General features: G+C 43.6%; 2 protein-coding genes across 2 annotated transcripts; both read right to left on the bottom strand.

Annotated features, from left to right (window-relative positions):
- Window positions 1-1,414: 1,414 nt before the first annotated feature.
- LOC133005231 (rabenosyn-5) lies at window positions 1,415-7,440 on the bottom strand. Its single transcript, XM_061074841.1, has 12 exons — window positions 7,354-7,440; window positions 6,150-6,438; window positions 5,750-5,884; window positions 5,557-5,657; window positions 5,388-5,433; window positions 5,145-5,306; window positions 4,781-5,043; window positions 4,531-4,601; window positions 4,350-4,436; window positions 4,144-4,246; window positions 3,732-3,836; window positions 1,415-3,641 (listed from the first exon to the last, which is right to left on the bottom strand). The coding sequence occupies exons 2-12, from the start codon at window positions 6,310-6,312 to the stop codon at window positions 2,532-2,534; spliced, it is 2,346 nt and encodes a 781-aa protein (XP_060930824.1). The 5' UTR covers window positions 6,313-6,438; window positions 7,354-7,440; the 3' UTR covers window positions 1,415-2,531.
- A 2,996-nt stretch (window positions 7,441-10,436) lies between these two features.
- Window positions 10,437-11,694, bottom strand: trh (thyrotropin-releasing hormone). The gene is made up of 2 exons (XM_061075512.1): window positions 11,505-11,694; window positions 10,437-11,059 (listed from the first exon to the last, which is right to left on the bottom strand). The coding sequence occupies exons 1-2, from the start codon at window positions 11,692-11,694 to the stop codon at window positions 10,437-10,439; spliced, it is 813 nt and encodes a 270-aa protein (XP_060931495.1).
- Between the last annotated feature and the right edge of the window lie 759 nt (window positions 11,695-12,453).

Raw genomic sequence — 12,453 nt, 5'->3', positions numbered from 1 at the left:
CAACACTCAACAGCATCGGGGAAGTTAATTCTTTGGGTTCCTGTAGGTTTGGATATGTTGATATCAAACCTTGTGTTTGTACATAATGTGACCTGGTTAAAGATTCTTCGCTGAATGTTCCAGTGTAAACATTCAAATAAAACCCAGATTTGTGGCTGTAGTACTGAGCCTATACTTTTTAACTGAGTGCAAACTGTCTGGAAAAAAAATTACAGAGTAATTATAAGTGAGTGATCAGAAAAGGATCAAATCATTTATGAAAGAAGGAGAAATACAAACATAATTTACTGTAGACAACTTTGTTTTTTATTGGTGCTGAGATGGAGTTTCCTAAAGTTAATACAGAGACGTCTGTGCGTGTCCAGAAATTTGTAGTTAGTTTTTAAATACAGCAGAATTAGTCAAAGTACTTCCAAAGCTAAAGTCAACACATTGAGAAGCTGCTCCTCGAGTTCTTCATCCTGTCACTAAACGTTTCGCTCACGATCTCCTGATGAGCAGGTTGAGATTAACAGGCAACACAAACGCTCGGGTCTATGAAGAGAAATACAGACAGTGAGTGACAGGAAAGATTCACCTAAGGACAGATGTAGCAGCACTGACTGAGTGATAATACTTGCTGGCATTCATGTAGTGTAAATATGTCTTAGATGTAGCCCTGACCAAAGAATTTAGTCGTTACATTTTTGTACACTCTGCAATTTTAGTGAAATCTTGGGCCTTGTTCGTTGCCTACAATGTGTGTTAAAAAATAGTGTTGAGTATGTACATGGTGAGTGCTGCAACAAGCCGGCTGGACAAACTTTGAGATGAAACAAGCGAACGAATCACATGCTTTTCAAACAGATCTTATCCAACAGCACGGAACAAGAGCGGCGTGTCAAACCGATCGATTTGTCCAAATGTGAAAACAAAAAACAATTAGCAGGAAGACAAGCTTGGCCACAAGCTCGATAGAAAGACCAGAATCAAACAGCACTTCAGAGACTCACAAACGCACAAATCATGCAACCCCTGATCCTCGCTCAGATCAGGGGCAGCCACTGTAAACATCGAGATCAAAACCAGCAGGGGGCGCACAGTACAACGTGGAAAAACTTTAGTTCACTTGGCTCACTGTGGCAAATACGACGCAACTGAGACACTAACCAGATGCACAAAACACTGAGTTTAATCTCTTCGATCAAGTCAACCATGCAGAACAGGAACAGGCTCATGTGATGAATTCATTTGATGTTTAAAACTAACAGAAACTGAAATAATACGCTGCTTCTCATAATGTTCTGCAAACACACAAGTAGTTAGTATCAGTGTGATTCATGGTAAACGTCCTCAGGATCAGATACGTCAGCATATTTGACAAGCAACAAAAATTGCCTAATTTTGTGGAATGGAGATTTAACCCCCCTGCTGCAAGGGGTGAGACGGCATTATTAATTTGAGCCTGTAATTAAAAATCTATAAATATCTTAATATATTTAATGATCAGGTTCCTTCAAAAACCAAATTGCCCCCAAACAGTCTCAAAAGTCTTATTCATTGTGTGTCTCATTAAAGAAAGAGATGGTATAGGAATAGTTCATGTTCCAGTTACAACAGTCGTGGTTCAGTTCTTTGGCATGAATTAAACGAACAGTAAGTTGATTTTTCATAAGGGGGATTATTTCTGTATATGTGACGAACAGTTGTTTAAAACCTAAAGTGGCTACAGAGAAATATCTGATGTAGATTTCAGCCGATGAAGAATGTTGATCAATGGGCTGAAGACAAAAAAAAAAATCTTCGTTCAAAGCCTCATCAGCCACATCGAGTATAAAACATCCAAATATCCAACTGACCTGTGGAGAGCTGAGTAAAACTGTGGGTAGTGAAAGCAATAGGTTCTGACCGGGAGGAGGAATACGTGGAATTAAAATAAAATCTCAGGTTATGGTTCATAAATTTTGACACTTTTTTTATACTGCCACTCAATTTCCTTGGAAGGAAAACTCTTGAAATAATGAATAATGGATTTTGTGCATCATTTGATCCCATTGCGAGTTTGTTCGACCGTCGCCATGGTAACTTGTTATGCCTTCATTCATAGCTTCTGGCAGAGGAAGCCATATCACACATGCTGACTTCCACAAGACCACAGTCAGACACAACTCAAAGGACCAGCCATTGGTCCCATTACAACAATCTTTACAGTGGCATTCTTCCATCTTCTATTGTTCATGTTTGCACTGATGCAGCTGGAGATCGGCAACGCTGCCTGTACAAATATACATGTTTTACTTATGGTGCTTAGAAACTGTGCATGCTGGGATTGGCTCCAGCCCTCTGTGCAGGATAAGTGGTTTAGAAAGGTGTTTGAAAATGAATCGTTCCGGACTACTTGTCTCTAGTACACGTAATTTTGGGACAGACCTAATCTTTCTTGAAGACTTCACCCGTACTAAACTCAGCGGGCTCATTAGTCATGTAAAGTGAACTAGCCTTGCAGGACTTGGTAAGTAGCAGGTGATCAGGGGGATTTTTAAGAAAAGTTGTCAGTGCTTCTTTTTCTTCTGCTCCTGTAGGGTGTGCTGTAGCTCTCTCAGATTCTCTGACAGGAGCTCCACCTCGTCAAGGCGGCTGCTGAGCTTGGCATCAAATATGTAGGCCCTAATGTTGTCGATCTGCTGCAGCAGCAGTTCCTCCTCTATCATGTCCAAATCGGGCAAAGCCTCGCCTTCATCTACCCCGTCAAAGGGATTGGTTGATACTCCTGGGGAATTGCCAGAGGCCTCTATGAAAGGGTTACGAGTGTCGGTGTTGTCATCCTCCTCAAACGGGTTCCTGGCCACGGAGTCGGCCCGAGTGTCCTCCTCGACATCTTCATCAAAAGGGTTGTATTCTTTCTTCCCGTTGGGTACATCTTTGTGTTCTTTCTTGATGTCTTCTGAGAAAGGATTGTTGGGATCCTCCTCAGTGGGAGTAGTGTCCTCCTCCTCAAAAGGGTTAAGAGAGGTGCTATTCTGCCCTTCACCACCAGGGGGGGTTATGTGTCCCCCTAAGCTCCTCAGACGAGGAGGCGACTCCTCCTGGCTTGTGAGAGCAGGAAACGCTCTTAGAGACGCCGGGCTCCTCTCAGCTTTAGGAGTCAGCTCCTCTGCTGCAGTGTCATGCTCTCCCTGTAAGACGACCACTGGGCTGATATCTAGAGACCTCTCCATGGTGAAGGCCAACTGAGCTGAGCTCACAGCAGGGCCCCAGTGTTCCCGTTCCTCCCTTTCCTCCCGTTCCCGGGCCTCAAGGCGATGGAACTCCCCCTGCTGCAAGCTCTCCTCCTTAGCCAGCTTCTGGGAGAGAGCGATGGCCAGACTGGTCTGCTGCTGGTCGTATTCGTCCTGCAGCTGACGCAGGTTCTCCTCTAACATGGCAACCTCGTCTGCTCTCTGGGCCTCTCGTGCTTGACGGAGGAACGACTGAATGTTCTCAATCTGCTGTAGGAGGGGGTCTTCGAACTCACTGCGTTGACCAGAGTCTGCGGAGGGCAACCAGCCGGCAGCTTTGGTCATGCGCGGCGCTCTCGGGGCTTGCGGCAGCTCCCCGTTGGTACTGACGGGTGGACGGTTTCTCTCAGACTCCTGCCTCCGCTTCAAGGTCTCCTGGGATGCCTGTTGAGCAAGAAAGCAAACAAAGGACAAGATTCAGTACCCGTTTGACTGATGAAAAATCAAGACAGAAGTTTCAGTACACAATCTCACCAGTCTCTCTTGTTGGACTCTCTTCTCTTGTTCTTGTTTCTTCTTTTCTTTCAGCTCTTCATATTTCTCCCTAGTGGGTAAAGACATGAGGCCTAACAGCTTCTCCTGAAACAGGGAGGACACAAGGAATGAGGGAGTTCAGTGAAAGGAAGGATCAAGGTCGAAATACATTTGAAGTAGAAATACTGCGTAAATGTAACAGAATGCTTGAAAGATGCACAATAATCCCATTCAGATTTCAGATTTGTTTCTCTGAGGGAAGTGATTTGTTTTCACTATTATTTCCAATTGTTTATATTGATTTCAGAAAAACTGAATTTAAATAACAGCTGTAAAAATCACCTGCCACCTAATAGGTTTAGTATCTAGTGTGTGTGAATGTATGTTTCACCCTTTCTGTCCAAGGTCTCACCTGAACAAAAAGTGTGGCTGTGTATCGGATCATCTTCTGCAGCTGCAGCGCCTTAGGACGTGGCTGTGGATCATCTTTAACTCCTAGTGTTAAAATCCTCTTACTGACAATAAAACATAGTTAATCTTGTCAGACTCCATATGTGATAAACATGATAAAGAAGTTATATTCATTTTTAGAAACAGTAGTTCAGGAATTGCTTGTACCTTAACGCATCGATGAGTTCATAGTATTTCTGTACTTCCAGTCGGAGTCCAGCGGCAGTGTCAAGGTTGTATGTAGTTTCCCCGGCACTGTTAAAGAATATCACAGTAAGAAATAACACAGTCCCTCAAATAAAGGCTGATTTAATTTTTTTTTTAAATAACTGCTTTATATGAGGCTCACTTGAGCGACTCAGCCATCCGGATGTATTCTGGAGCCCTTTCATCCACTTTGTCCATGCACATCCTCAGCCTCTGACAGGAAGAAAGTTTACATCAAGTGAACAACAGGAAACCCCAAAAGACAAACACTGCACGGTGGAACGGATACAGCAGAGTAAACTCAAGACTGCTTGAAAATACAACAACTGGGACCTGATCAAGAGGCAGATAGTGAGTTCTGAAATAATAATTTTTATGTTTTATTTACTAACCTCATAAAGTTTCACTATATCAGGCATGTGGTCCTTCTCCTCCAGTTTCTGCTGTATCTTCACCAGTGTGTCCATACAGTGGTGGCAGCAGCGGATCTTCTCGTCGTCCTTCTCCTCCAGCATGGAGGTCACACTGCTCAGGCTGCTGATGCTGCCTCTCCTGGAGCCCATGCTACTGCTGCCACCTCCTGCCGGGGGGGACTGGGAGTGACCGGGGCTCCCGTGCACACACAGGGCTTCTCGCGTCCCACTTATCAGCTTTTCTGTGAGGAAAGAGCAAACAAATCACAGCAACGAGAGGTATTAGAAAACGTAACTTCATCAGACGTATGAGGAGTTTCTGTAATATTTAGTTCATACATACGGGCTAAAGGTAATGGGACAAACTCCATGCACTTCCTACACATGATGGACCCACAGAGACGACAGTGGTGCCGCCTGTTCCGAATGTTGAACTTGTGTCCGCAGTCGGGACAAAACGGGACGTCCGAGTCGCTCACCCATGAAACGACTGACTTCTCAATGGCTATAAAGGAGGATAAACATTCATTAGTTTACCATAATATATATTAACATATACGTAGAGGGGTCGTGCATGCGGACAAACCTCGGATTTTGGCAGCATCTGAGTTGATCCTGTCAAACGATGTCAACTGAAACGAAAGGTTTCATGATAAATGAGACGTACAGTGGAGCCTGTGTTCAAGTCTTATATCGACAACCACAGGAAGAACATTATGGTTTAAATGAGCTGTGAATTGCTACTGTAAACACACCTTCTCCAGTCTGATGATGAGCTTGTTGACCTCAATCACATAATGGTCTATCCTGGCTGCCCGGTGTTTTTTGAATAAATCCAGATGACTTCTAGCTGCTCCTACAAAAGGAAAAAGAACAGTTATTGTCAGTATATTACATAAGAAATCTGGTAAAGCTTATTTTTATGTTCTTCCGTCACTATCGTCTTACCCAGTTCCTGAGGCTCCCACATGTAAGGGTCCACTCCACCGTAGTAGAAGGACTCATAACTGCCCGTATCTGGTCTGTCATCACCATCCCTCTTTAGGAGCTTGTCTTTGGCTTTCATGGCCTTTTGAACCAAATCTGTGAAGAGAAAGACATTGAGAGAAATTCCATTAAAAGAAAAAGCAGAAAGGGTTTTTAAACAGTGTACACTAACGGCAATTAATCTATTCTGCCAGTTCATCCTGGCAATAGTTTACAATGGTGCAGTGTCTTTGGATCTTAACTAATCAGCCATAACATAAACCCACATTCAACATTGGAGAACATAAAACTCGGTGACTGGGTTTAATCTCGTGGCAAAGTTAGACAGTGCAATTACTTTCCCACAATTTAGAAGACTCACTTTTGAGCTGCCCCATCCCATGGCGGTCATCCCCGGAGTGCTCCTCTTCGTAGTGGTCTTGGAGTTGGTAGAACGACTGAAGGTCTTTCAGGCACAGAGGGCAGAGAAAGCCCTCCTTCACCTCACCTGGTCCCTCAAAGGGAGGAGGGTAGCTGGAGGCCATGACGGCGGTCGACTGTGATGTCAGAGAAGAGGTGCAAGGTGGGAGGATCCTGCTTTGGCCTCCATGTCACAGGGTGTACGACCCACCCCATAGCAGCTCCATCATGCCGCAGACAATCCCAGGACACTGAAGAGGGAGACAAACATGAATTGAAGTAAATCTATCACTGAAGTCAGTCAGTAACGATACTTATCATGATAAACCTCACAGCAAAGTTTAAAGACTGATTTTTTGCTCCTAGATAAATAGTTAGATAGGTAGATCAGTGTTGGGCTTTATTATATTGCTATTGAGGACATTTAGGTATTTCATATTTGTGCTAAAGCCAACACAGATTTACACTCTGATTGGGAGCTTTTGGTCTTTAATGCCAAACCATTAAAACACACTTCAATGCAGAGACACACTGAGAATCATACTAAAATATGAGAGGCACTTTGAAATATGAAGGCATGTGAAATTAAAAGATTAAAAGAAATACACAGAACGTCCTTCTTGGTATAAAAGACTGTTCAGATTCAGCTGTAAACCATGTGATAGGATCCTAACTGTGGTCAAATGCAATGTGGTCAACTTGTAGAAAGCTGCATGTCTTTTATTTTGGAAAACAGCGAAGCAGCTGACATCACTGCAGCTTTAACACGAATCATACACATCAAACATGTTACACTGGCTTGATCCTGATTAAAACTTCTCCATTATAATGAACTTATATCAGGTTTAAGGGCGGCTAACGTTAACTAGCAGTTCATACACATTGACAACTCGATCTACACAAACACAACCACACAAGCAGATATAGCGAGTGCTTTGTTGTTGTGTGTGTGACGTGAACACATGAAGTCATAGTGTTCAATAATTGTGTAACGTTAGCCGCCGTGCTAGTGGACAACAATGTCCCGTTAGCAGGACCATGCTAGCAGCAGCTATCGCGTTCTGTAGCCACCGTTTCTACCGTTTCCCTGCGGACATGAGCAGCTTCCGGCTCCACAGAACCCGGAACCCTCGGAGGTACCGACCCGACGGATCGTTTCTACTCACAGAAGTGTCCCTCCGCCGCTGTGTTGTTGTTAGTTCGGTTTGTGTGACAGCTCGAACTCCAGCTGCAGCAGCAGCAGCAGCAGCCTGGTCATGTGACCGACCTGCCTGGCTGTACGGGAGGAGACGAGGGACAAACCAAACCAAACGCACAACAACATGTCCCTACAACACTGGATCAAAGTGTGTCAGCTCACATCCATCGCTGGAGTCTGTCAGCCACTTGTGACATGAGAGTTTTTGCTAGTTTCTGTAAATGAGATGACCAGAGTGAATTGGTTGTACACTTAAGCTGTGTCCTCTTTATATGCAGTCTATGGCTGTGGAACAATTCAGAGGCCTGCATCCTTCAGAGGCTGCATTGAAGATCGTTTGTGTCACCAGGCTGTTATGTTTCGAAGGCTCCTTCAAATGCAGTTGACAAATGTATTTTTCTTTCCCCGGGTGCTGACTCTTTTGAACTTCCGAGTAGTCATCGTCCTCTCCCCTCCTCCCCGGATGCTGCCGCTTCTCCAAATCGTCGCTCTATCTCCTTTCGGGATGCTGTCTTTTTATCACCCATTCTGTCTGAGAGGAAACTCCCGCTGGAGAAAATAAAACTGTATATTCGCCACTTCAAGATTTTGATCCGGTGTACCTGTACTGTAACGATGGTTCCCCCTAATGATGTGTTTCCCCGTGTGAGAATTGCACACTAATCGGTGTGGTCGTTAAAATTCCAGGCAACATATCAATCTGGAGGGATATTCTTTCCCATTTTAATGTTGTTAAAATCCTGTTAAAACATTATGACACTAATTAGCATAGAATTTCAACATTTCCAGCAAAAGAGGCTCCTTCTCAGGCCAACTTATCCCCGGATTCGTTGCACTTTGGTGACAAACGGTCGGCAGAGGCCAGCAACAAGACCAAAATGTCTGATGCTTGCACTTTTAAATGTGTGTATCGGGTGGTACACAAGATTTAAACAAAAACAACGGGTATTTTTCTCGTCTTGTCCAACAACAGCTCGGTTGCTAGGCGACAGCGGTAAGGGCGGGACAAGCTGGTGACGCAAATCACAAAAATACTCCACATGCCTGACCGTCTCATTTCGGTTCGGCCGTTGCATTTTAAGCAACCCTTGAATGCCAATTGGGACACAGCTACAGACTGTATATAAAGATGGACATATAGATATAGAAAGTTCCTCGATCACCACGTGTTGTCGGGCAGCAGTATAGTGTATAATTCCCTCCTCCTCCATGTGAGCAGATGGGACATGTCACATGGACCAAACTAAAAAGTCCAAGTACATATTAAATACATCTTTTTCGTTCTTACCACCGATCAAGTGTGAATGTTTTCCAGCAAGTTTGGTTTTAAACTAGTTATTTACTCTAAAACTGGGCGGAAACATCTTGATTGACAGCTGAGACATGGCTCATGATTGGTCAGGTATATGCATCAACAGGACCTGGCTACCATGGCTACATCTCCTGATCACTATGCAGATTCTGGCGAGTGGTTGCTGAAAGCAAAGATTTTTGTCTGTCTCTAGTGTATGTGCATATTTTGAAACTGCCTAAAGACCTCAAATTAATTGTGTCTCAGTCGGTTTGGGAGAAATTTAATTCATTGCATCTTTTTCATGGAATATGAATCACATCATGACATGAGATAAAATCATCCTTGAAGTCGGCCCTGCTTTATTCTATAGTATAGCATAAATAGTTTTTTTAAATATTGGCCTTTATACTTACAGCCTAAAGCTCTGGGGCTGTGCAGCAAAAATACAGTCAAGATGCGCCAGTGCACTTAAGTGAATGGGCACAAGGCAGCTTGATATAGAATAGAAGAGGAGAAACACGGGGCCAATAAGGGCCCAGAAGTCATCATGCCCTAGTGGGTTGTTCCAGTCACGATCAACTTAAATTGGTAGGATAATACAACCGTCTGAGTCATCAGGACCATAAATCTGAGGAGTTACTCATGACAGAAAGTTGAGGTGAATGCAAAATGTTGTTCTGTAGCTAAATTATTCTTAAATCCTCCTTCTTTGTTGCAAAATCAAAACTACAATTTCGACAGTCACCGAAGTATGTTTGAGACATTTTATGATGTCTACCCTTCCTTCCTCTCTGTGTGTGTGTTTCATTGGAGTATCTCCACCATAAGATCTCCATCTCTAGCTCCCATGGCTCATGAATAATCTGCATATTGATCGACCCGTGGACAGCTGCTTCGGAGCCTCCGAAGGAATAAGCCCAATTAAACAGAGAGGAGGATACCTGACACTTCGAACGCAACTGCAATAATCATTCTCACTGAGGCAAAGTCAGGGCCAATGCTTTGTTGGACCATACACACTAATTAGACTAAATTGGGTTGAATCAGCAGTTTCAAAGATTTTTGCTCAGTGAGGAGTGCACTTACTGCAAACAAAGCAAATAATACATTTTGACCAATGCACTTTATTGTCCAACAAAAACATTGTTGGTAGTTTATTTGTCTTCCAATTTACAACATTAGGTTAAATAAACTTAATCCATGCAAGAATATTTAGAAAAATAATAACTGGCACAATTTATTTGCTGTGGTACTCGTTATATTTGACATAAGTACAAAAGAATGAAGCAAATCAGTGAGTGAATGAGGTTTCTGCATTAAGTGTGAACGCAGGATTGGATTCAAGCATGAACTGTACTGGCCAGCGTCTGTTGCCTCACAGAGGCGACGTCGCAAAAGCCAGTAGACTAATGCTTCCATATTGGACTTGACTTCATCATCAACTAAAAAAATACTGAATAATGCTAATTCTAATTATAACTATGATTAATTATTAAAGTTTAACATAGGACACGCTCTTGTGAGAAGTCATTATTAATCTTACTTACGCACAAGCTCCCCAAGTAAATAAACAGCAGATTCATGTTTTGCAATGATGATACAGTAATTTCCCAAATGAAAAAAAACCAGCTGCACAAAATGTCAAAGGATGTAATTTCTTTTTTCCAACTTTAATAATTCATTATGGTCACTTGATTTTCACATTGATTTGTTTTACAATACAGTTTACGCACAGCAGAGGTTGTTTTCTTCCCTCTCTACTCTCCTGTCACTAGATCCTGCTCTGGTGCAAACCTTTTCCCCGGGTGTTGTCTCTTCTCCTCGGCGTGGCTCTTGTTGATGTTGTCTAAAAAGTCGAGCAGCAGATTGGACTTGCCGCAGCTCGTAGGGTCCAAAACATCGCACGGACTGTTTGTGCCCAAATCCGGATTTGCGTTATCCCAAAAGCGTTTCCCGGGGTGTTGCCGCTTCTCCAACCCCGGGAGGTCTTCGTCTCCGTCCACATCCCAGTCCACGTCTCCGTCCTCGTCCTCTCCGTGGCGTTTACCTGGGTGCTGGCGTTTGCTGTGCACCAGCAGGTAGCGCTTGCCAGGGTGCTGGCGTTTAGAAAGTTCTCTCTCCAGGATTACCACGGGCTCGTCAGAAATGTAGCCCATCGTGGAGCGCTTCCCTGGGTGCTGCCTTTTCTGGAACTCCGTGTACTGGTGCGTTTCATCGTCGCGTTTCCCCGGGTGCTGTCTCTTTTGAACGTCCATGTACTCATCATCGTCCTCGTCCTCCTCTCTCCTCCCCGGGTGCTGCCGCTTCTCCAAGTCGTCGCTGTATCTCTTACCGGGATGCTGTCTTTTTGTCACCCATTCTGGCTGAGAGGAAAATCCCTCTGGAGAAATATACAACATTAAATTAGCTACTTCAAGAAGCCTTAGGACTTTGAGCTGCCTTTCCCTGTACTGTAAATATTACCCGTGCGTAAATTGCGCACAAATCTGTGTGGTGGTTCACATTCCACGCAACATGTCAAACTGGATGGATATTCTTTCCCATTTTCACGATGTAAAACACAATTTAAAACTTAATTTCTAACCTTATTTATAACTTTATTTATAATGATCAAACTGGACGCATCCAAGCGTATGCGTAAAAGCCAGAACTGCCTCCAGCACAAAACCTAAATATCTATGCAGAGAAAGTAGGAATATAATCTCTGACATACAATAAACTGAAAATCAAATATTTTAAACACCATGACGATAAGTAGCATAAAATAAAATCCGGCGTCTTCTGTCAAGTTGATCCAAGATGTAACCCGTGCACATTTTACGCACCGTTTCTGTCTTCTTCCTCATGCATCTTTTTGAGGATGGAGCGTATCAGGAGACTCCCGGCTCCCTGTAGGAGGATATCATCGATGGTCCTCCGGTCCGTGTCATCGTCAGCGGGGATGCCCTGTCCTCCAGACACCGCCAAGTTGCAGAGCACGAAAGAAGCCAGGAGGAGAAGGCATATTGACTTCATGGTAAATTGGATGATCGTCTGTGGAGGAATTAGATCGCAGGACAGGAATTTAAATAGTGAACTGACCCTTTTAAAAAAAATAACAAATGTACCACGACCAGAGATCATTCATCCAACCGTAGATTACTGTGGGCAGCTTTTCTTTAAGTACTTACTCTCCTTATTTCATATACACATAAAATCCTAAAGCTGCAGCACTTAAAGGAACTTCAAACATACCTTTGAATAACGAGAAATTGGCTACAATTGATCCACCTAGACATCATCAAGCAGAACTTACTAACTTACTTGTTTACAAGAAGTGACTCTGAATCGCACCAGTCTTACCTGAATGATCCAAGTTCTGCTCGTCCCCGTTGTGCGCACAGTGATGGTGCTGTTGCTCTCAGCTTCTCGCAGCGGTTGATGACCCGCAAAGACCAAGTCTGGAGGTATGAGCAGACAACTTTCCGTCCCAGCATTTATGCTCACCGCTCGCTGTCGTCACACTGACGCTGGATCAATTTTTCAGGATCCCTCGTTCCCCCATTGATGTCAGCAAGTCGTGCGCAACGGAATGATCCCCCTGTAGAGGAGCTGCTGCCCAATTTGTCATTTGAAAAACAAATAAAGGGCTGAGTATGAGATAGACAGCTGGCTCCACTACACAAGATGAATTCATTCACAGAAATTAAGTGTACGAATGCATATTAATCCATGAGTCTCCAAATTATTTTCAGTTTAAAGATTTTTTCCCCTTGTTGTTTTTGATGCACCGAA

This window comes from Limanda limanda, chromosome 7, assembly GCF_963576545.1.
Source record: "Limanda limanda chromosome 7, fLimLim1.1, whole genome shotgun sequence".
Lineage (NCBI taxonomy): Eukaryota > Metazoa > Chordata > Actinopteri > Pleuronectiformes > Pleuronectidae > Limanda > Limanda limanda.
The sequence above is the reverse complement of the archived record's forward strand: the minus strand, read 5'-3'. Positions and strand labels throughout refer to the sequence as shown.